At 31.9% G+C, this 26,044-nt stretch overlaps 1 protein-coding gene across 1 annotated transcript; it reads right to left on the bottom strand.

Annotated features, from left to right (window-relative positions):
- Positions 1-3,249, bottom strand: LOC123205272 (probable receptor-like protein kinase At1g30570). Its single transcript, XM_044622191.1, has one exon. The coding sequence runs from the start codon at positions 2,777-2,779 to the stop codon at positions 263-265; it is 2,517 nt and encodes an 838-aa protein (XP_044478126.1). The 5' UTR covers positions 2,780-3,249; the 3' UTR covers positions 1-262.
- Positions 3,250-26,044: the final 22,795 nt, after the last annotated feature.

Below are 26,044 nucleotides of genomic sequence, written 5' to 3'. Positions count from 1 at the left end.
TATAAAATCAAGAAACTGTATATAGCTAATAAACAAGATATGCCTCCACAGTCATAAAACTGAGGACTGTAACCAATGCGTATATTACAAAGAATAAAAATTGGAACAATCCCCTCTCAATTAAGATATTACAACAAGAATTCAAAAAATTCACATTAAATTCATTTCACAAGTATAAAGAAATTAGAAATGTTTAAGACTGCAGCTTTAAACACACTAATTCATGTTCACTGCAAAATCCACCTCTCATATTGCTATATCTTCACTCTAGACTTGTAATTTCTTTGCCATTTTTGATATCTGTGTCTTCTACTTCCAGCTCCCATAAATCCTGACTACTTGAAAACGAATTTTCTCGATCGATGGCATGCATCCAAGCTTCGTGCAGTTGCAAGACATACTCTAAGTGCCACAAAACTTCCCCCATCGTGGGGCGGTTCTTTCCTTCATCAACAAGACATTTTTCGGCTATCTCCCCAAACTTTTCCAATGACTCTGGAGAATAATTTCCTTTGAGACGTGGATCAATGATGGTTTGGAGTGATCTTTGCCTCTGCCATTTCATTGCCCATTCTGCAAGATTGATCTGATCTTTTGGCAAGGTTGGATTTATGACAGCTCGAGCACAAATGACTTCAAATAACACCACACCGAATGAGTAGACATCCGATTTCTCAGTCAAGTGTTGCCTCCTGAAATATTCAGGATCAAGATATCCAAAACTTCCTTTCACTGCAGTACTGACATGGGTGTGCTCCATGGAAGGACCAGTTTTTGACAACCCAAAATCAGACATCTTTGCGACAAAGTTCTCATCTAACAGGATGTTGGTTGTCTTAACATCCCTGTGGATTATCCCTCTCTCTGCTCCTGTATGGAGGTAATGGAGTCCCCGTGCAGCACCGATGCATACATCTAATCTCTGCTTCCAAGTTAAAGGAGGAAGATCACTCCCAAATAGATGGCTTCTAAGAGTCCCATTTGCCATATACTCATAGACCAAAATCATCTCATCCTGTTCTTCACAGAACCCAATCAAGGACACCAAATGTCTATGCCTGAGCTTTGAAAGCATTTCAATCTCTGTTTCAAATTCAGCCAGCCCTTGTTCAGACTGAGGGTTTGCACGTTTAATTGCTGCAAGGGAGCCATCTTCGATCTCTCCTTTGTACACCTTGCCAAAACCTCCCACTCCAATCACTAAACTTTCATCAAAATTATTTGTCGCTGCACGAATCTCTGCCAATGTAAACCGCTTGCCAGACCTGGTAGAGGCTGTAGATCCATTCGGATTTTGGCTTCCCATTCCTTTGGCATTAGCACTGCTATTTACAATGCCTCTGTGAAGGAACAGTAGCCTCCATCCAGTAGAGTTGTTTTTCATGTCAATAGGTTTTTCTCCCTGGTTTTTGCAGATATAGAAGACGAGAGTAAATGCAACTGCAAGAATGGCAACAGAGGCTATGCCTGCTCCAGTTACCACCCAAAGTATCCAACTCTTTGAATGGCCAACTGAATTTCCTGAAGAATCATACTTTTCTACATATGCAAGATTCCCATTTCGGCTCAGCTTGAATATCTCAAGCCCATTCAAGAGAGCATCAGTTCCCGAAGCACCAGCTGCAGTGTCAGGACCCAATTGAATCCAAAGTGTGTCAGTCTTAGAAGACACAACATCAAAGTAATCTTGATGATATGCTCTGTTCTTTCCCCCTGCCTTCACATAGACATCAAAAGTATTTGCTGCAGTCCTGTTGTTTATGTAGATTCTGAAAATCCTATCTTTTGCACTATCATAGACCAGCTCACAAAAATGTAACCGAACTAAGTAGTCAAAATCTGGATGTACTTCAAATTTCCATGACATGTTGAACCTCTTTTCTAAGACTTCAGTGTTGGACATGCTTCTTGCGGTTTCATAAACAAGGAGAGGAGCCAGCGAAGAATCGTTCATAGAGGCATAGGTAATGTTAGAACTGTTACGGATTTCGACCCCAGCATTTGCTGTGATCATGTAGCTGGAATCAACCTCCCACATTCTCCAAAGATCTGAATCCTGATTGGGTTTGATCTCAGGACCCCCAACGTTTAACCTATACATGGTTTCAATCCCTTGACCACTCAAATTTAAATTCATGTCATTTCCACCCACTCTCCGAATTGCATCTGCGAAAAGCCTATCTCCCACAGGGACAATCTCTATGGCGTTTACAAACCCAAAAGATCCTTCACTGGGGATTAACTCAATCACAAGCACATCCAAATTGATCCCCAGTACATACTCCTTAATCAAAGAGAATGAACTTCCATTGCCACCTGAACTTTGTAAGTACAAGTTCTTGTGTGCAATTTCACCAGGTACACTCAACTGAGTCAACAATTTTAGGCCATTCGCCACAACACCAAACGATGAATCATTGATATTCATATTGTCAAAGGTGAAGGGACAGAAATGGAGCCTAACAATATAGTTGCCGGGAATCACTTCAACCGTATAGTTCAATCCATCTGTGAAAACTCTAGCAGATTTGTAAATTGGCTCATAGATTGAATCACCACTCAATGAGCTAGCAGTGGCGGCCATACCAGTAGAACTAAGAGTGAGATTGTTATTAGGGGCCAAATCACCAATCCATTTTCTACCATCTATACTAACAGTAGAATTACCACCACAATTTATCAGAAAAGGCTGAGCTTGAGCTTCACCAGTAGTTATAAACACAAATATCATCACCACAAAAAATAAACTCACTACTTCCCTGCATTGTTTCTTCTCCATCACTACACTTTCTCAATATAAAATCCCAATTGAATGACAATATAAGCAAACGACATTCAACAAGGAACAACACTTACAAAATGCTTGAAGAAGATCAAAACTTTATATCCAAATGTCCACCAAACAAATTCATAAAATAAACAAAAACCCACCTGAAACTTTTTCACGAATCAACCAATCTCCGACAAAAAACCCAGATCTGAGAAGAAAAAAACTAAACCCACTTGAGGAAACTTAAAAAATAAAGAGTTACTGAAAATTATGATAAGGGTTATCAACTTATCTTTTAGAAGGAAAGCAGAACAGGGGTGGCTGTTGGAAACAGATTGTAAAGGTTCATTTCAATGTGCTTTTACCCGTTTTGTGCATGAATTTTTCTTTTTTACATCACAAAATCAGCCAGAAGTTTCTGACACAATATTAAGTTGCGTTCATTTAATGTACTTACTTTAATTCATACTAAAATGTAACTGTTGTTTTTGTCTGTCTGTTACAATTCACATTGAATTAAAATATAAATTAGCAGTTGCTGCCGCGTTGGTGCCAGTGAGTGATGGGGCAGCATTATTTTGCTTTGCTCGGTGGGTCACCTGCATTTGCCCCAGACCTGAGCTGCAAAGCAATTATTGTTTTCTTATTCCCAAACTACCCTTTTGGCTCTTTGCCATTTGCACCGAGTGTTTGTAAGTATCATATTGACACCCCTAAAATTTGCTTGTATTATATCCACAAAAAAAGTTGAAACAGTAAGGTTCAGACCTTTAACCCTTTGAGGCTTGATATAATCACATACAATGCAAAGGGTTGTGAAATAGACACTTAACTCCTATGTATTTATTTAAATTGAGTTTGAATTTGAATCAGTTTAAGTTTGATTTGGTTTAAAAGAATTAAGTTCGATAATACAAATCCTCACAATTAAACCAAACTTGTTAGAGCTAAATTAATAATTAAGTTTAAATTAATTTGATTTGAATCTATCTCCAAATAATTATTGGAACAAATTAACAAATAAAAGGAAAAATTACAACTTGATCCTTTACAATTTGATGCAATGACAAACAAACACAACAAATGTTGTTACCCAAACTCTTTGAAAATTATAATGTAAGGTTTTTTAGGATAGAGCTCCACCACCGAACTAGTAAACCATGGGTAAATTGACTAGTTTGTTTAAATTATTAAAAAATAAAAAATAAAAAGAATCCCAACTTCAATATGTTAAATTGTTTACTCTAATGGATTATGGCTAGTGTCATCAACTCAAATAATGTAGAAATGAAATGAATAAATAATATCTCATAATAGTAGGTTAGTCTTTTCAGTTGTTGAAAAGAGTAGTTTTATATGTGCTCAGTTTTGAGCACTCAATTATATACTCAAATGATATGTCATTATATAACTGAATGTTATTTTTTTCTTAATTCAAAATCAATCAATTCTATATATTACATAATATAGGCATCTAATTAGACACTTATAGTTTTATAGTATTAAAAAACCTAAACCAGTACCCCTGTACATTAATATCAATTTGATATATAATATTTGAAATTTAAGTGATTTAGTTATGATGATAACTTAAAACTCTAAATGCATTCATAAAATTGGTAAGGAAATTGTTGATTCTACCTTATAGAGTTGGATTCGAACTTAGTTCAGTAGTTAGCTTGAACTCAAGCTCAAGTTTGATTCGAATCCTAAATAACTAACTCAAGCTCATTTGAGCTTATCAAAGATGCTATAAAAGATCATCAATAAAATAAATAGTATTACTGATAGAGCTCGAGTTGCAGTGTGATTTAAGCTTACGCAAACTACTAAAGTGAAATTTTAAGTTAAATTTGATTTGAATCAAATCAAACATCTAACTAAACCAAATTGACTCGATTCAAATCTAACACTACTCCCTTAGGATTAAACATGGCAAATGGTCTGACCTAAAAGGGCACAACTTGCTATTGTAATAGTTCATGTGAGGCCTATGGGCCTTGGGCTTGGGCATTAGGCTCACGGCTTGATTTGTGCATTGTTCACTAAACTAAAAAAATAAAAAATATTAAATTTCTAATAGAAGCCATAGGGACTTTTGTTGTGGTAGAAGTCATTCTGGCTTCTGCCATAAGTCACAACAGCTATTGGCAGTAGTTGTTAAGTCTGCTAGTAATTGTTTGGCAAATTTTTTTTCCATTTTAAATTTCTTATATAAACCCTCTCCACTTTTCAAATTTCATATACACTCACACTCACAATTCTCAATCTCATATTCTCTTGTCAACTCTTATTCTGAAATACTCTGAATTTGCAAATAATAAATTTATGTATTTATAATTTCCTTTTCATTTCAGTTTTGTCAATCAATTATAATTTGTTTGTTATAATTTAATTTATCAAAAATATTTTACAAATGAATCTAGGGTCAAATGAATTCAATTTATTTAAATATTATTATACTAGCGTTGATGATATTATTGATGATCAAAGTGGAATAGGTGGAGTACCAACAGGTGAAAGTAAGATAGCTACATGTTCAACAAAGACCAAAAGAAAGCCAAAGTCTATGGTGTGAGATCACTTTGATCAAATATAGAAAATAATCGAAGGAAAAGTAATTCGTTGAACAATGTGCAAATATTGCGGTTCATGTTTGGCATGTGGAAGTTTGGGTGGCATGGGGACATCTTTCCTGATATATTACTACTTATTGTAAAACAATTCTACACGAGTTCAGAAGGCAAAAACAAATTATCTTCACTTGATCACGATGCGTTGGTCCGATGCTAATGCAGTAGGAGATCCAAGCAATTCCAAACACATGAGAGAGATATCCACTTTCACGTACAATCAAATAAAAATGCAAGATTACATGGTCACGTATATTGTTGCTTCTAACCAATCTTTTTCTTACGTTGAAGATAAAATTTTAGAATAGATGATATAAAATAGTGTTCAACTCGCATTAAAAGAATTCATAAATCAACTCTTAGGTCATATTCTTAAAAATTATGAATTAATAAAATTAAAAGTTATTGGAGAACTTAATAATTTTAATAGTGTAATTTTAATTTTTTCAGATTTATAAATAACTACAAATCAATACATAGGGTACCTATATGCAACTGTTCTTTACATTAATTATGATTGACAGTTGTGAAAAAAAATTATTATATTTAGAAATTTAGAATATTCGTATAATAGTTTTACAATCTATAGATTATTAGCAAAAAAATTTTATGAATATAAAATTAATAATTCTATTTTTATAATGACTTTTAATAATGCAAAAAATAATGACAGAGTTATTGAATTAATGTTTAATCATATACCTATTTCATTTGATGGAAAATTATTTCATATTAAATGTGTGTTATATTATTAATTTAATAACTTAAGATGATTTGAGTATGACTAAAAATGAGATATCAACAATTAGACAAGTCATTGCATATATTTCATCATCCTCATCATAGATACAAACATATCATAAATTATGTAAATTAATGGGGTTAAGACGAAAAAAATTAAAAGCAGATATTAAAACTAGGTATAATTCAACATACTCCATATTAAAAGTATGCGAAGAGCATAAAATATTTATAACACAGTTATTCAATATCTAACTAAAAGATTCGGAACATTTTTTTTTTTACAGATCATAATTGGGAGATTGTTATGGTTCTAATGAAATCTCTTTACTTTATGTTGTTGCCCCTATCTTAGATCCTAAGGTAAAAATATTAGAAGTAAAAAATTTATTTGATACTATTAATGATAATTTGTTAATTACCAATATTGTTAATTACATAAACAATATTAAAAAAATATTTATTGAAAATGTATAGTATTTATGAATTAAAATATAAAAGAGATGGATAAAGTTTAGAACAATGGTAAGTTTCAGTAGTTCAAACAGAAAAAAGTCATGCATATGGTCGCTTCTACACAAATGTAAGCAGGTCATGGGTTAGAGGACAAATTATGGTGAGTTTTATGATTATATCAATATTGAACATTATCCAAAAATTGTTCAATGATATAGTGCTGAGAAATTAAATATTTTAGGATGGTGGATAAAAAAGGCAAAAATTTTTCTTGTGCTTGTTGTCATAGCCCAAGATCTACTAACCTTTCTGGTGTCAACTGTAGTATCAAATTTTATTTTTAGTGCAGGTGGATGCATGCTAAATGATAGACAATCTAATTTATACTCAAACATAGTCAAAACGATCATGTATATGAAAATTTGGGTCAAAATTGATTTCAAATTTCATAATAAGATTGTAGAAGATATCTTCTAAAAATTTAATAATTTGGACATTGAGGACGAGTAGATGGATGATATATATATATCATATTTATATTTGTAATTTTATATTATGTAAATTAATTTATTTGTACTATATTATAATATTTTTATTATGTAACTATTGTATTCCTTCTCAACAAGTAAGAGATTGTCAATGAAATATTTGAGATATTGTTATTGGTTTTAATAATTGAAAAATAATTTATATTTAAACTTTTTTATTAAAAAAATTAAAAAATTTGTTTAAACGAGTCGGGTACATAGGGTCGAACCATGGGCCTTATGCATTTTTGGGTTGGTCTGGCTCAAAGACCTACAACTATGTAGGACTTAGGCCATCGGAGCCATGCCAAAACCAATCCAGCCACTGACATCTCTACTTGGGATAAAAGAACTTAATTAATTTGAAGTTCAAGATTAATTTTGCTGGGGTTTAAACAAATAATGCACATATAATCCTTCAATCTTTGTGGTGTTATCCACTTAGAAAGTTTTTTATTTTTTTATTTTTTATTTTTTGTATTTTTACCTTTGAAGGGTAATAAGGTCTCTAGAAATATACCCATTATTAGCATTTGTTAATAAGTAGTACTATATATATAATTTTTATGTATAAATAACGATGTATTATTATGTGATTAGATAATTAAAAATTAAAGATAAAATAATATCTAATCACATAATGATAAATTATTATTTATACATAAAAATTTTGTACATAATTTTATTGTTTGTTAATATATGAGGATTTATTGGTTAACTAAAAATATATATAAATCCTTTTATTTTTCTTGGTGTCATCTAAAGTTGATTATTTTAAAATTTGAAGGCCCAAAAAGGTCATTCTATAGAAATCGACCTTATATATATATATATATATATATATATATATATATATATATATATGTCTTTGTTTTGATTATATGGGGGTAAATTTTATTAACCCGAAAAACTAGGTAGTTTTGCAGCATTGACGATAGTGTTTCAAACCTTGGAGTGTATTAGTTGATCAACCCAAGAATCAATGATAAAATTTATTCGAGATATGGTTAAAACACATTTTAGCCATTAAATTATATTGACTTGAAATTGAATTGGATAAATCAATTGATAAATCAAATAGATTTGACAATTTTTTTGTCATTATCATGAGATTTTAAAATTTTAATTATATCATATCGACATTAATAATCCACCCTTATTGATCAAATCAATCAACAAATAGAGTAACCTTTTGATCCTGTCAAAATCCGATCTTAGCTTAAAAACATTGATTGACAAGTGGCTGTTGGTATTGGGGAATTTTTGAGGTTTTAGAAACATGTAGGGAGTGGTTGGTAATATAAAAATTTGGAGTGTGAAGTAAATTTGTTTAAAAGACGTAGTGCTGTTGACTAGGTAGCCAATTCCGTACTGCAAGTACCCATTCACCGGATCGTGCGTGCATGCATCCACTATTAATTATTGTCCTTTCATTTTTATATTTATAATTTTAATTAATTGGTTTACCTTCTGAATCTCTTGACACTGTGCTTCCCATCATCGCTATATTTTTTATTAATTAATTATTCTCTTAAATCCCTCCATGTCTAATTTTCAGCCTGACTTCCCTCACCCTCCGACCGGAGAACTTGGAACGGGCATCAAATCCACTCTAAATCATAGTTAAATCTAAATACTAACTTGCGTTAACGATGAATACTGAATTATAAGGATGACAATAGTTTATGATGTGATTCATTGTACCTAAAAGTTATATCAAACATAAATATGTCATTTGTCAGACCTAACGAGCTAGATTGACCTATTGAAATTAGAGGGTTTGTGATATAATCCAAAATTTCTTCAGTCATCTCTTTGTGAGTTTTTGGTCGAGTATCTTGCATGTTTTTGCTAATTAGTTTGTCGAATTATAATTTTTTTAATATTTAATAAACTCCTAATAAATTTTTACCAAGGCCCTAACACAACTGTCATCCCAATTGGTTGTGCCAAAAAATAATAGGGCTTTAGTCATGTCGCGAGTTGGTCTAATCCTATTGATATGTCTACTAAATTATCCCCAATGATGAGTTATTGTTAATTTTGAATTGCAGACAAAATTATACATGTATATAGTTTATTATTTCTAAATATATATAGTTTTACTCAAATCTTCTTTGGAAATGGAAAATCACTCTCAAATTGCATGAAATCTCTTATGAAATTGAAAGGCAATATAAAAACAGATTCAATGTCCCTCTAAACAATTTTTTTTAAATCGGATCGAATATCAATCTGATATTCGATCCGATAGAGGAGCAATGCGATTCAACTAATTAATTATTTAAAAATGATATTTAAAATAATTTATTATAAAATATATAATATGAATTATTTTAATATAAAAAATAACCTTAATTTGACTATATAAATACTCAAAATTGATAGATTAAATCAGTCTCAGTATTGAATTTTTTTAAAATTGATTTTTTTTATACAAACAAGGTCAAACTAGTTTAATTCGATCGAATTGTTTTAATAGTACAGTCCAATCTAGTCCAACTTTAAAAATGACTTTCAAATGAATTAGAACCATTGTTATTGACTAGCGATGGTCCAATTAGTCAATAACAACCATCAATTCTGGTTCAGAGGAGACCGTAAGCATCCTTGACTTCATAACAAATGAATATGACACAACTCTAATGCCACAAACACTAACCTCTCTAGATCCAAATTTCTGGGACAATTGTTGGTGACATGCTAGTAGATTTCGAAAAGTTATCGTATGGAATAGCAGATGAAGCTGGTTTTGTAGATTCTCCACCCAATAATCTGTCGAAATTAAGCAAGCTACCATAAGAAACATCATCTCAAAACAAAAAGAGTTGATACATCATCATGTAAGTTGTTATCCCATTGATAGTGTTAACAAGATTTATATGCATGGCATGGGGTTAAAAGCAGTAACCTTTTTCTTTCTTTTTAAGAACTATGCCTATATATCTCAAAACATGAAAAGAAACTTGCCTTGAGACACTGTTGCAATATTGGAGAATAATGATCAAGTACTATATATATTTTCTCTGGGAGGCTCAAAAGTGCATCCACTCATCCCCTAAAAGATCAACCTCAAGTCCAAAAAGAGAATCCAGTGAGCAAGTAAGTATAAGGTCATATCAAAAAATATTTGCAAAACAAAAATGAATGCAAATATCTTTCCTCCATGGTTTTCAGTTTTTTTATTTTTCTTTTTTCTAAGTTACTTCTTACTGATGCACATAAGTGTCATGAATGAAGTTTCTAATGGGATCTATTTCTAGTTCTAAAAGCTATGCCACATACCTTTTTTGATGTTTTAAATCTTAATAACTTACGTAAACCAGAGATATAAGGGAAATTAAAATTTCTACCCTTTTTTAAACTGTGTATATATATATATCACTCATTTCAAAGCCTAAATGAAAATACCACAATAGTATTTTATTTTTCAAAATACCCCCGTTGATGTAATTCATATAGAAAGAGAGAATATCACCTCTCTCTTTTTCCTCAGCCTTCAAGTAAGAAAGAAATCTCTACAGTATGAAAAAAATTCTTCAATAGAGAAGACACGTAATTGAACAATAAAACCCATGAGAAATCCATTATAAAGGATTTAACTTGGAAATAAGGGAAGGAGAGACGAAAATTGTTAAATTTATTTAGAGAATTAAAATTTATTGCAAAGATTTCACAGCAAAATCATCCACATTTAGGTCAGTCTTGATTCAAGCCCATATATTTTGTGATTTCTTTATAAACAATTGAAAATGAAATAATGTATAGTAGATTCATGTTCATGACTTCATGTAAAATTTAATTTTATTGTGATTTCATATTATTAGATTGTTTAATACTGTTATTTCATATTGTTTCTATTGTTTAAAGTTGTTATAATGTTGTTTAATGTTGTATTGACGGTTATAAAATAATAAAATTCAGGTCTATAAAAATTTCAGACGAAGAACAAGTTAACATTAATGCCAGCCCCTCTGGGGCCCTTTTGAGTTTTTTTTTTTTTTTTTTCTGTTTTCTTCCATTCTATTCAATTCCTTTATCTCATTCTCTTGTGAGGTTCCAAGATTGGTGGATTTATCTTTTATGCCCTGCTTATTCCAATTTGGTGCTATTTTAGTGTGTGTATGTATTGCTTTCCTTGACTTGACAAAGAGTTGCATAAAAAATTACAGAATTACCACTGTCGTTTTCTTTCATTTTCTATTGTCTTACCTTGATCAATATTTGTACATCACTTGGTAATATGATAGTTTAATGTGTTATAAATACGTGTGTATAAAACTTGGTTGCATTGGTGTTGCATTTGGGGCTTAATTTGAAAAAATTGTAAAGTAGTGCAATTTGGAGTGAATAGTATTTTCTAGCTCACCCCTTTTGGATTTATTACTCATGCATGGTTGTACGCATCAGTTTCGTATCAAAGCATTGGTTGTTTGTGTGAGCTAACTGTGATTCTCTTCATTTCAAAGTTACAATTTGGGTCCACTATGGTTTGCTCACATAAGTTGTCATTCCGGTTGGTCCTTCAAGGAAGACACATCGACTGCCATTATCTGACCCATGGTGGTACTATAATAAGAACTTTGAGTAGGCCTCAACCTATCGCGAGTCTAGAGGACAATCCTCAGGTACAGGTTGTTTGTTCTTTTTTGCTTCATTAGATCTATGAATGAACTTACCAACTGTTTTCCTTTTCATAGCACACGTCTGAATGTTAACACTTTTTTGGTTGTCATCGGCTTCTGAATAGTTGTCGGTTAGTCCTGCTCTTATTGTTGAACATCATCGTTCAATGAGTCATCCAATTGGAAAAAAAAATTATTTTTTTCATTATTTTATACATAATTAATTGAAATAAAAAAAAAGTATAATGGATAATAACCTATACTGATCATGATACTTGAACATAGGAATCCTCAAGTCTCGTAATTCAATTATTTAACAATGATTGTAGTTCTTGTATCTCCCCTCGAAACATCAATGCCTACTATTGACATTGCTCTTGCATCTCCCTATGAAACATCAATGCTTGTTGTTGCCACTACGTTTGCATATCCCCACGAAACATCGATGTCTATTGTTGCCACTACTCTTGCAGCTCCTTACGAAATATCAATGCCTATTACTACCACCACTCTTCTAGCGCCCAATGAAACATTGATGCTTGTTACTGTCACTGTTCTTGCATCTCCCCTCAAAGCATCGATGTTTGCCACTATATCTTTCCACGAATTGTCGATACATGTTGCTTTCACTCTGCGTTCATCATTGTAGCGTGGTGGTCCAATTACCGCTACATCTAAGAGTTGATACCTCTTCCATGTTCTATTAAGATTTGTTGAAGATAGTCATATGATACACCATTATACTGTAATACCCTCAGGTATATTTCAGGGGCAATTATGTCTTTTGACCCTGTTTTGAGATTTTTCTCATTTTAAATATATATATGTATGGGTGTGTTTTTTTTTATATACATATATATATATATATATATATATATATATATATATATATATATATATAAATGCAAAAAGTCAAAAAGGGGAAAGAAAAAGAGAAGGAGATAAGATCAAGGGGGAAAAACAAAAGGCAAAACCAAGACTTTTCCATCATTTTTCGTTCATACTCCAGCAGCCACATTCTTCATACTTTTCTTTGCTTTCTTGAAGAAAATAAGGAAGGATTGGAAGGAGTTTGGAAGAGAAGAAAGAAAAGAAAAGAAAAGGAAGCACTTGGAAACTTTGGTAACCAAAGATCTTCTTCCTTCTCCTTTCATCTATGTTTATATGCATGTTATATGAATATGTTAGTGTGTTTTGGTATTGATTTAAAGTGATCTTGGTGATAAAGGAAGCAAAACAAAGAGGAGGAAGCCAACTTACAAAGATTTGGCTTGAAATAAGGTAAGGGGTTTCCTCCTTGATATGTCACATGTTTTAGGCTTTTGGTTCCTTAGATCTATGTTATAAATGTTGATTTTGATGTTGAGGAATATTGTTTTGCCATTTGGGATGTCTATGTATGTGATTTTGTTCATGGCAGAAAGTTGCATAATATTTACAGTTTTTGCCACTGCGTTCGTCCCATGTTTTGGCTGCCTTATTTGATGAATTATGAGTCCTATTATATCTTGTTGGAAAGCTCTTTGAATGATCTTTCCAATGATATATAGCTTGTATGAATTAGAGATCATTTGGACTGTTAAAGATTGTATAAACCGAAAGGACTGCTTTATCAAATAAACAGGGGAGGCAGTTTTTGCCATTGACTTTATCTGCTGTTTTGACTGCCTGATTGAATGAATTATGAGTGCTATTATAGCTTGTTGGAAAGATATTTGAATCCTCTTTTCAACGATATAAAGTTTGTATGAAATAGAAACCGTTTGGGCTGTTAAATCGTATGAAAAGAATGCTGCCCTGCTAAATGTCTGTTCTGTGAACAGTATGTCGTAATTTTATCACTGAGTTTAGCTCACGTTTTGACTGTCTTATCTATTGAATTATGAGTATTATTATAGTTCGTTGGAAAGATCTTTGAATCCTCTTTTCAACGATATATAGCTTGTATGAATTAGGAACCGTTTGGGATGTTAAATTGTATGAAAAAGAAGGCTGCCCTGTTAAATGACTGTTCTGTGAACAGTATTTCATAATTCTGGGCAAGAAAGAAAGAAGGAAAGATAGAAAGAAAGAAAGAAAAGGAAGAAGGAAAAAAAGGAAGGGAAAGGAAAGGAAAGGAAAGAAAAGAAGAAAAGAAAAAGAAAGAAAAACAAGAAAAAGAATTTGGGGCTCAAGATTTAGGGGTCGTCCCAAGAGTAATGTCTGGTGCGTTATGAATAAATTTAAATGGAAGCAAAATTAGTAAGATATAAGACCCGCATGCATGCTATAAACTATGAGGGGGCACTTTACACTACATCGCCCGCAGTTGGGCACGTCCGCAGTAGGACACGTCCGTAGTAGGACATAGACCCCTAGTAGGGTCTGCTCGCAGTAGAGCTCAATTCAGATTCAGAAATAGTGTAGTGAAAGAAAAAGAGCTTGAGCTTAGAAAAGTATCAAATCCCTATAGTTAGCTTCCAGAAAGTATTAAATAGACACCAGATGGGACAAAGTATGACCCAAATAGTAAAGAGCGAACTAAATTATCCCTTCAATCTCTTATAAATGTTAAGATGTGAGGTTAAGTCCCAAAAGTGAGTTAGAACAGGAAAAAAGAGGATAGTTTACTTGATTCTTTCCCCTTACTGAGTGTTCTTATCACTCACTCCCTTTTCTTTCCTGATTGCAGGTACAGGTGATCGAGGTAGCTGCGAGGCAGGGTCAGGTCAGCGTAGGTAGATCCGACTGGAGCAGGTTATCTCTGGTTTATATTACATGCATACAGTGACATATTTTTATCGACTTTTGACTTTTTGAGATTATGGTACAGTTATATATGATTACTCCTTATTTTCAGATACTTTCAGATGAGTCTTCATATGAGTATATACATCCTTTGTTCGCTTCTAGATTTTTAGTTTTCTTGAAATACTTCCTAAACACTTTTAATGATGCGTTTATTGTAAAGTATTTTTAAAAAGAAAAAAAAATAGACGCTACGAATATTAATTCGTAATATTTCTCCTTCGGTGGGTAGTACTACTAGGGAGGGATGTTACATATACGATATCCCGTGAATTGAGTGTCTTGTAAGCTCGTCCCTCTAATACTTTCAAAGATGGGAGGTGTGAGAGATAGACATCTATAGAAGGGATACACATATATGATTAGAGGCCCTATGTGACTCTTAGGGGTACATAGTGCAAGAGGATGACACTCGTAGAAGGGATGTCTTTCTAATAAAGATGTCCCAAGAAGAACGAGTCAGGGCCCTCATGATAAAGATATCTTTACAAAAACGGTAGAGACTTGAGGGTTGGCCATACAGGTAGGGAAATCTTGTACTAGCAGGGATGCCATAGGGACATGGGAAACTTATGACCTAACAGTTGAGGACCATAAAGACCCTCTAGAGGCTGTCTAAAAGGCAACAGGACGAATCGGTGGAGTATCATTATTATTGTTTAATTATATAAACCCATCATTTGATGATGCAGGTGGTGCCTATTCTCCCATAAACTCTAAAGCCTAAATGAACCATTCAGAGTTGTGCTCAGTTTCAGTCAGATGTAATGTAGTTGTAATCCCTTCTTGGAACATGAAGGAATTTTATAAAAATTAATAAAATAATAGATGGAATAATAAAATATAAATCTATCAATGAGCAAGTTACTGAAGGAGTGTCCCAAAGTATCAATATGTCATCCTAGGTCAGTAGTACAATTGTCTTTTACTTCAGGATATGAGAGATTTGATCATTTGCTTCTAGACGAACATAAGGCGATAGATTGTGAATCATCTCATAAATCTAATATTGTATAATATATAACATTTATGGTTAGTATTTACAATCATCGGGATGAATGTTAACTTTATTCATTATGCGATACTTACCTAGAAAGCAATTGAGTATCCTAAAATATTGTAACTAAGAAATGAGAGTGGACTTGTGTAAGACAAGTAGTGTTCAACACAAGATTGATATTTGTTATGGATACCTTTTCATATCGATTCAACTTTTTATTCTATGTCACAGTCCCCCATGGGTATTGACTAAATGCATCTAGATTATCTGCTAAATGCAAAAAACTATCAGATATTTTTGTTCTATTGTCCGTCCTAAATAATCCTGTAAATGCATAATAAAATATCGCAAACTTCAATATGTCATTGTCATTATCTCCCTAAATTTGATCACCAACTACGTGCTCAATCTCTTCATGGGATAACAACCTATGAATGTTCGAGAAGTATTCTTCTCTCAGTTGAGATGTCCCCACGCAATCAACATAGTTAGACATGTACATGTCCTCTCCAAAAATTAGACCAGTGATTAGCACAAACTCCATAGGGCTGAATCGAAACTCAACACCATTTATTCTGAACCACATTTCTCTATTTGAGTTTCCATGGTTAATCATATGAAGTAACATTGATTTTATAAAAACGACATTAAACCATGGCTCTATCAAATCTAATAAGTGTCCAAAATAGGTTGTTCAGAAAATAGCTCTCTTAGTAAATGTGAGTTTATTCCTAATTATAGTCACGATGTCCATCTTTGTCCGAAGCGACATGTGCACTCGAAATCTATATGCATCATAGAACCTATATACCCCCTTCTGGTAATTGATTGCAAATCCTGTAAAATATATTAATTCATTAATTACATTAATGAAAGGTTAATGAAAGACAATTATTTTTATTCAAAGATTAATCAAATAAATAGAATTATCATTATTAAATTAACATGGTTCGTATTAACTAATGTAACATTTGAATATAAAAAACTGGAATTAGCATTATTAAAATAAATTTTTTCATGAGTAACATTTAAAAAAATGGATAAGTGACAAGTAAAATGAATTTTTGCCTGAGTAACATTTGAAAAAATGAAACAAACTGGGAAAAGGTTGGCATTTAGCCTTGCCAACCTTTTCTAGGTTATTTCATTTTTTTCTCATGAAAAAAATTCAATTTAAAATTGCAACAATTAGCTAATTAACAATATTTTAAGATTGAATCAAGATTTACATTTACTTAATTAATAATTTACATTGAATTACAGATCGAATTAAATTTAATTGGTATTTGTAATTTACATTGAATTACTTAATTGAATTCAGATTAAATTAAATTTGGTACAATACAATTATGCTTTTGTTTTATATGGAAACTTCACCTATCGTCATGTCATTACTTCGCCGTTGCAAATCCAACAAGTTTCATCGTTGGTCGATTGGTCACTAAATTTTCTTCGTGCAAATTTGTGCTAAATATGTTAACTCTCTTATGTACTATATATATTAACTCTTATATGTTATATATCTATACTATATATAATATGATCTTTACGGGAACACTATTGCAAATAATTGCAAAAGTTTGTTGTACATTCACATGAATGAAGGAAACAAGCATTTGAAAGTATCCCTTGTATGCTTCTCTACAATATTTCCTGCACAAATATTCTCTGTCATATTATATATATTAAGGGACAAGTATTCCCTACAAATTTTGCTTTGCTTCTTGGGATATTATATATATATATTAAGGGACAAATATTCTTTACATATTCAACGCCAAGGCTTTTAGTGCATGCTTTTCATAGGTGGCTAATTGGATTATCTTTTCATATGCTACTTCAATATGAGAATAACTTCAACCAAAATTTAGGAAGATAAGATCAAGTGAGTTTAAAATTTTTGTAGATTTAATCTAAAAAATGTAAACTTAAAAATTTTAAATTCACTTGATCTTATCTAACACATATACATAAATCTTGTTTCAAATATTGATACTAAATATCTACACATGTTCTCTCTCTACAGTGCATAAAAAGAAAGAAATAATACTGCTACCTTTTTCTGGTTTTTCAAGGTTGAAAATAAGAACAATTTAGGTATATGATAAAATTATTTAGAGTGTAAAAAGTGTGGTATAAATATATATGTGGGCCCAAATTAGAGTAAAATTTTCAATTTCTCGAGATATAATCATCAAATTTGAAGTTCTTTTTGCTATTTGGAAGTCAATGATACGTATTAAAGAAAGAACAACAGAATAATAGAGGTAGCAGATACCTACTACATTTTTTCATAGCACATTCAACATTATACAACCAAATTGGAAAATTGTGTGATCAGAACCAATACTTCATTCTTTGACATCTATAAGCATGGTTTTGAAAATCGGATTAGACTAGTTAGTTGAATTAGGACTCACTAACCAAAACAGTTTTAGTTTGCTTAAAAACCGTTTTTTGGAGTTAAGCCATTTTAGACCGGATTAAACCATTCGAACTATTTAGTTAGACTAAATAAAAATCGAGTTTGCCCCAGTTAACATAAATTTTTTTTAAAATTAATAAAAAATCATTATTAGTTGAACCCAATATCTCACCTATCAATTTTGAACATGTATAGCATTAAACTAAATTTATTTTAATATCAAAATATTACAAAATATTATTTTTAAATAGTTAACCAATCCAATCACTAGTCAATCAATTCGATCATCGATTGAACACCGCCTTTTTACTTGATCAATGTTTGGTCAAATTATGAAAACATTTTGTAAGTATAGTCTACCTTTGACATCAACACCAATTTTACACACTAAGCTTTATAATTCAGTCTTAAAGTACTTTCAAGCCAACATGCCTCTTTACAGTTAGCAGCCAACATTGCTCTATGCCTCACACAAAAAATATGAATAAAAAGAACACAAAATCAAATTAAATAGATCAATGAGTCGTATTTCTGACAAATGTAGACTTTTTCAACATACTGCAGCTTCGACTTTTTGAAGGTCAAAACTCCTCCTTTAAAGCCTCTGTTTGTACTTCAACTCCTCTTTTAGCCTTCTAGACAGGAGCTCTCAATTGACAACTCAAATTGTCCTATCTAAAAAGAATTACTCTTCCTTATCAAAAAATAAGAAATATTTATGTTATCATCTTGAGGACTTTTTTGTGTGTGTGTGTGTATGTGTAAGTTACAACAAATGCTTCACTCAAATACGATATGAAAACAAAGTAGTGAACATAGGGTCTAAAGTTCAAATGACTAAAAAGTAAAAAACATAGGTAGTTCTAAGGTAAAACATGATTTCCACTCACTCAAGATTTAGGCAAGTCATACATAACAATCAATAACCTAGGCTATAGAGATCTCTAAATAGGAACCCATTTTTTCTTATATTAAAAGCATCAACATAAGTCATTTAGTAAATCATCAATTGATGCATATGTAATCTATGGACACCACGATTAGATTTCATCATGCCACTAAGAAGGCATTTATACACATCCTCACTTATTGAAGCTTCAATACAAGTGTCTTTAAGGGCACACTGAAGATTTCCATTTCTCTTTACCAAGTTTGTCTCAAAGACAGAGTATTGCAACATTATCTCTGCAGTATTAGAAACTTGCGAAGGCAGGTGTATAACTTCTCTTGTCTTATCAAGTCCCTTAATTGGTGATTTTCTAAGAGAAGGGATTTCAATCTATCCCTTAAACTGCAATGGATCTAACTTCTCATTCTCTGAAAGAATGTCACTTAATCTCAAAATTACTGAAATGTCAAAAAAGATCTTTTTCTCTCACGTATTCTCACTTAAAGCTTAAATATCTTTAGTTATCTCTTGCACTTTAAGTTGGTGATTTTTCTTTATTTTTGTCATTTCGGTCTTAAAAAAACTCACCAATTCTTCTTTTTCTATGTGCTTCAATTGAGCATTGTTCAAATTCTCTAGAACAGCTAGTGATTTGGAACTGGCATCCAATTCCTGACCTAAACTTGAAATCTCTTTGAGTTTCTCAAACCAACTTAAATTTTCATTATCATAAAACTGACCATTTTGATCCTCTAATGTTTCTTCAAACTTTTTTTTGAAACCCCAAATAGAATACATCATTACCATATCTTCAATCTCTCATTGAAACTCTTTTTCCTGCTGCAGTTGACAGATTAAAGTTTTTGACAAGTAAACCATGTCATCCACCTGCTTGCATATGGTGTACAACATAGTTCTCAAGAAGTCAAGTAATTTGTCTACATCCATCCATTTTATGTTAGATACCTTGTCATGTAGAATACTAGCCAATCATACCATCTTGGAACCTGAATCTATTCTCCTAATAAAACATCTTCCTTTTATGTAATCAATTTCTTTTCTAAGGTTCTTAAACTGCTTTTTAGCCACATTTTTAAGGCTACCTAGAGATTCTCCTTCTGCAATGGAATCAAATGACCAATTTGACAGACTAGAATATGATTTTTCACTTCTTAACTCATCCTACATCACCGAAACCCAAACGATTCACTTTCATCAGCACCAGTATGGTAAAGATTCAATGTTTCCTTCAATCTAGCCAACTCTAGTTCTTTTTCAATTGCCTCCCGTTCAACTACAGTCATCATACCTTTAATAATAGAATCGCTTACCACCTTGAAATGGTCAAAAGATCATTGATATCTTCCTAATATGAATCTAAATCCTCGAGCAGCTCATTCCCCAAATTTTCACTCAGTTTACCATCATTGTCAACCATTATCGATTCATGAACTATCTCACCAACATTAGAATTCACTTTATAATTTCCGACTCTAAAATTCTCCAACACAATATGTTTTTCCATTGCAATTAGAAAATGCACCTTGTAATTCCACAACAACTATACAAGCCAAAATCCTACAACCAATTCAACTCAATTCGTAATCTCATATACCAAAATTAACAAAACTTAAAAAAAAAAGGTAAATAAGTTATACTCATTTTCCTTTTTTTTTAACTCCTTAATTCTAAAATATTTTTAAAAAGTGAAAGATGAATGTTAAACCTGCAGTGAGATTAAATCAAGAAAAAAGTAATAATAAATTAAGTATGGAGATTGAGAAATCAAGACACTATATTTAAAGAGATTTAGTTGTTAATATAACACTGCATCCTCCATTGGCAACTTAAGAAATAGTTTTTTTCTAAGGAAAATCGGCAAAAGCCTACAAAGAAGAAATTGTTTTTCTCTTTTATACTCACAATCTCTCATTCCCACAAAATTACATACTCAGAAACAACCCACCTAATATACACCCTATAGTGACCTGTACAAAACCAAACACCACACATCACAAGGCTGAGACACATATGCATGCCTATTCTAGTGACTCTTCGATATGAGCTATACACATCAATAACCGAATGACTTAGACTAGGCTATGATCCAATCCAATTGTAACTATAGATTCAAGTGGTTATTATGTCTTTCAATATTTTCATATGAGATATCACCTCTCGTGCTTAGTGAGTAATAAATTCTCTATTGATCCATCATAGTCTCTATACAAATCATGATATAGTCAGTCACTACCTTTTATGACACCCTTTTTATGGTAGCACATTTGATAGTATTGAACTATACCAATTCTTATACAAGAAAGTCTAACGACTTCAAATCTAAGGACCATATGTATTCATGAAGTTAAAGGATTTATTATAGGGAATTTGCAGTTTTCGACAGTAGAATAACAAATTAAAAATTCAACTTAACAATGCAAACATTCTACAAAACTTTCTTTCTAAATCATCCCCATTATAGGATTAATTTATACACATACAAATAACACACATAAGATGTATTCATATACCTGCATTGGCGACTCTTTTGTCTATCTCTGATGATGAGAGGTTGAGAAATCGTGTTTTCAGAACCAATTGTAGGCCAAGTCCTTGGAATCCACAGAAGCAACAACTTAAAAGGAAGCTTGACTGTACTCAAAACTTACTAAAGCTTGAGAACAGTCTTGTGGTGAAAGGGAGGGAAATTTCTCACTCAGTGACTAGGGTTCTGTGTAAAAATAAAACATTATTATTATTTTTTTTTTTTGCAAGAAGAGCATATATATATATACACAAAAACATGTGCCACCCAGGACTTGATTGTCTTGGGTGACTCTTCCATGTGTGTCTAGGACTAATGAGTGTCCTAAGCATGCACAACTTGGGTGGGAATTGTCCCACCCTTGCACATGAATATATAATTCACAGTAGTTGTATATACAGTCAATGTTTTTTAATGCATATATATTTTTCAATTAATCTCAGTGATTTTTATGCGTATATCTAGGTGAAATATAATCCATGAATATTTCAATACCATGATTTTAGTAATTAACTAAAATTAGGGATGCATATTTGGATAAGATAAAATCATATCTTGCCTTAGTTTGAATTTTGCATTATCAGACTAAGACATTGATTACCTAATTGGATAAATGTAATCTCACCAATTCTTGCAAATACCCTTTGCCTTTAGGATTATTACACTAAGATCCCAAAGTATAATAAAATACACTTCAAGGTCATTAGGTCTTTCCAAGACTCTAAATTTTTCATCCGAAATTTGAACTGAATCCAACTTAGACAATCCTTACACCTTTAGAGCTCATCAAACCTTTTGTGTATGACCAATAGGCTTTCCACTAAATTAGTAGTGTCCAAATTTGTGTTAGGCTCTTAACCTGATATTTGTTTGAACACAAACAAAAATTAACCTTTAACAAGACATCGTCGTCACCTGATTAGTAGAGGTTAGTATTTGACTTCTTTTAACCTATTAGTGATATGGTTATTCATACAATTCGATTATTTGGTTATATGATATCTCATCAAGACTAAAGTACTGTAACCTCTCCTAACCATTGGGTGTGTTACAGAAAAATGGCAAGAGTTCCCCTATTTTAGAGGGCCCGGGGAATATTTTTCTCTTTTTCATTATGCCCTGTAACACTCCCAATTTGTAATTCACACAAACCAGTCCTACCAATCGACTGGATTTTCATCACATAATCATAATAAATAAAATAAGTACATAATAATAACTATCATAAAAAAAATTATCACCCACAGAAACTTTATAACTAATTTTCCAAACTAGTCATATATATATATATATATATTACATATACATCATAACATTTAAGTCAACAAAATTATGGTGCCTTCCTGCCTTAGCCTCATGTCTCATTAGTACTCCCCGGGAACCTTTGCTGCATTTCTTTACCTGTAAAATATTAAATTAAACGGAGTGAGCGATTATGGCTCAGTAAGAAAATCATACTAAACACTTAAAGTATTTTATACCAGTATTAATCTTTTATAATCTTTTCCATACTCAGCGTGTCTGAACTATTTACAACAAAATAATTGACACAGAACACGCATTTAACACATATCATAATTCTTTTCTTTCACACATTTATTCATTTCCTTATTATACAGATATGAATCACTCATTATGATTTATGCATGTATGAGTGTCATGACATTTCTATTTTCTGTTCGTACATCTTTCTTAACTCTTTATCAGCCACACAGGCTTGTATGCATAATTCTAATGCAAATGACTTTCATAAAATATTTACTAATTTGTTTCTCTCTCTTTCTCATTGATCGATCTAGACTACATATGATAGTACTTGCAGTCACCATACCAAGTATAATTCTCTCTTACACGCATTTTTTTTTTCTTTGCTGTCCACACAGTACAACTAATATTTTTCTTTGCTGTCCACACAGTACAGCTAATATTTTTCTTTGCTGTCCACACAGTACAGCTGATATTTTTCTTTTGCTGTCCACACAGTACAGCTGGTTGTCCACACAGTACAACCGATTATTTTATTTGCTGTCCACACAGTACAGCTGGTTGTCCACACAGTACAACCGATTATTTTATTTGCTGTCCACACAGTACAGCTGGCGTGTAAGGATTTTAAGTATGTTTTCTGCTTTCCTGTATCATATGAGTCATTATGAAAGCATGCATGACTTAGAAAATATTTTTCCTCTTTCTTTATTTTTTTTCTAAATCATGCATATGTTATGATTCCTCATGTATGCATATATATATCCATATTATGAAATATGCGCATTTGTTATTTTCCCTTATTCTTTTCATTCCTTCTCAAACATCATGTTATTTTCTCATGCATTTATATATAAATATATATCATGTCTCAAATTAATTTCAATTATACAATATAGGCTTAATATAAGGGTTATTTCACATAACATGCACATAATTAAACAACATTAACCTATATCGCATAAAATGACATTTTTGCCCTTATGGCCAAAATTACCTTTTTACCCTTATGGCCAAAAATTACATCCTGAATCATAATGAATTTCTTTATCCTTTTAAGCATAAATCACCTTAATTCTAATATCTTACATACTGATATAAGTAAAGGTTATTTAAATAACCTAACTCAAATTTACTTCAAGTATGTAAAGTATGAAATTCTTACATTTTATTGGCTATATAGATGATTTATGCTTATTCACCTTCTTTTCTTCTTTCTGGCAACCTTAATCAACCAAAAATATGATCATCCATCAAACTCCCAAATTTCACATATCTTAAAAATTAAATTTCTTACCTTAGAACTGACCAGAATTGACAGATCTACACTTTTTATAACTGGGGCCTCTGGAAATTAGGTGGTTTCGCTAGGTTTTTGGACGAATTTTGGTTAAGGGAAGTTTTAGCTAAAAAAATAATGGAGCTCTCGGCAATTGTTGAAGAGAATGAATAGATTATATAATTTATAAGCCTTTTGGACCATTTTGCCCTTAACCTTTTCCATAAATTACTATTTTATCCTTAGTCAATTACCAAAAACCCTTAGCACCACCATATAATTTCAAGTGTGCCCTTCAATTTTAATTCCCACTTTGTCCCTTGAATCTTTATAAAATGACCATTTTACCCCCTTTGAAAAATATTGCTCATTTAGTAGTTTTCTCTAATTCTTTTACAATTTCTTTACACAACAAGTTGTAAAATCCATTCTAGGGGTAATTTTGGGAGTGGAGTTTACTGACACACCTGAATTCGGATGTTACAAGTACATATTAATTATCTCTCTCAAGACTCCTCGAATTGCATAGATTGACTTTAGTCAATGACTAGATAATATTGAATCAAATAACAATTCAATCTTACTATGACCACAGATTTAATTGGTTATTGACATCCATCAATAAACCCTATTGAGATATCACCTCCTATGTTTGGGAGTGACAAATCTTTTATTGATCTACCATAGCTTTTATACCAATCACGATGTGACCAATCACCACCATTTTGACAATCTATTAATTGGATTATGTTGGATTTGTGTCAAACTATATCAATTCTCTTACAAGACGATTCGGTGACCATAAGTTTAAGGATCACATATACTTTCGTTCACTAAGAGGATACTTTTTATAGACATTAGAGCAATTATCCATATGAAATCCTTTTAGCAAGTTAGTCTAGTGAACACGTTTACAACATGTACCCATGTATTATACCAAGTCGTCAATAAACAACTTTGACATATGAGAATTGTTATCATCTTTCAATGAGGTCTTTCAACACTATCACTATTACTTGTGCTCTTGGTTATGGTAATATCAGAGTTACATGCGTTTTAAGAATAACCACCTAATTTGTATATGGGGTTCTCACGATCAAGTGCCATGCACTAAGCCCCTCGTCATGATTCAACTATTCTTAGCATATTTGTTTGAGTATATATTAATATATTATAACAGACAAAGAAAGCAATAAAAAATTACAAATATGACCTTTATTAATGAACTTATATCATTATAGGGATTGGCACTAGGACACCAACCCCAACATTTATTCTTATAGACACAAAAGCAAACATCTGTCTAGAAATCCTCTTGTCGGGTATGTCCAATAAACAAGTCAACAACATGCACTCATATGTTATATCAAGTTGTCAACTAACAGTTTTGACACATGAGAATTGTCACCACTTTTTAGTAGAGTCACTTAACACTATAATAATCATATTATTATTACTTGTTCCCTTGATTATAATAATATCAAGATTATTGATGTTTCTAAAATGTTCATCTAATGTGTCAGAGGGTTCCCACGATCAATCATCTTATGCCCTTATCACCAATTTAAGGACATATTATTCTTACTAACACATTATGTTTAACACTAACATGCATGAATAATAAAGAAACTTTTCATTAATAAATAATAAATTGTATCATTACAAATGTCTAAACCAATTGGCTCTAGGCACTATTCTAACATAAAAAACTAACCATAACACAATATTTTAAAGTCAGTTAGAGTTTTGATATTTTTTAGAAGTCTAAATAATAAATTTCTAGATTCTATTACATGTACCTTGAGTAACCCTACTTTAGAGCCTTTTGATTTGTTTGAGCAGTTTGTGGAATCCATACAACAAGATCATTCTCTTGAGTTCA

The sequence above is a fragment of the Mangifera indica genome, unplaced genomic scaffold, assembly GCF_011075055.1.
Source record: "Mangifera indica cultivar Alphonso unplaced genomic scaffold, CATAS_Mindica_2.1 Un_0003, whole genome shotgun sequence".
Classification (NCBI taxonomy): Eukaryota; Viridiplantae; Streptophyta; class Magnoliopsida; order Sapindales; family Anacardiaceae; genus Mangifera; species Mangifera indica.
This window is presented reverse-complemented; position numbering and strand designations above follow the sequence as displayed.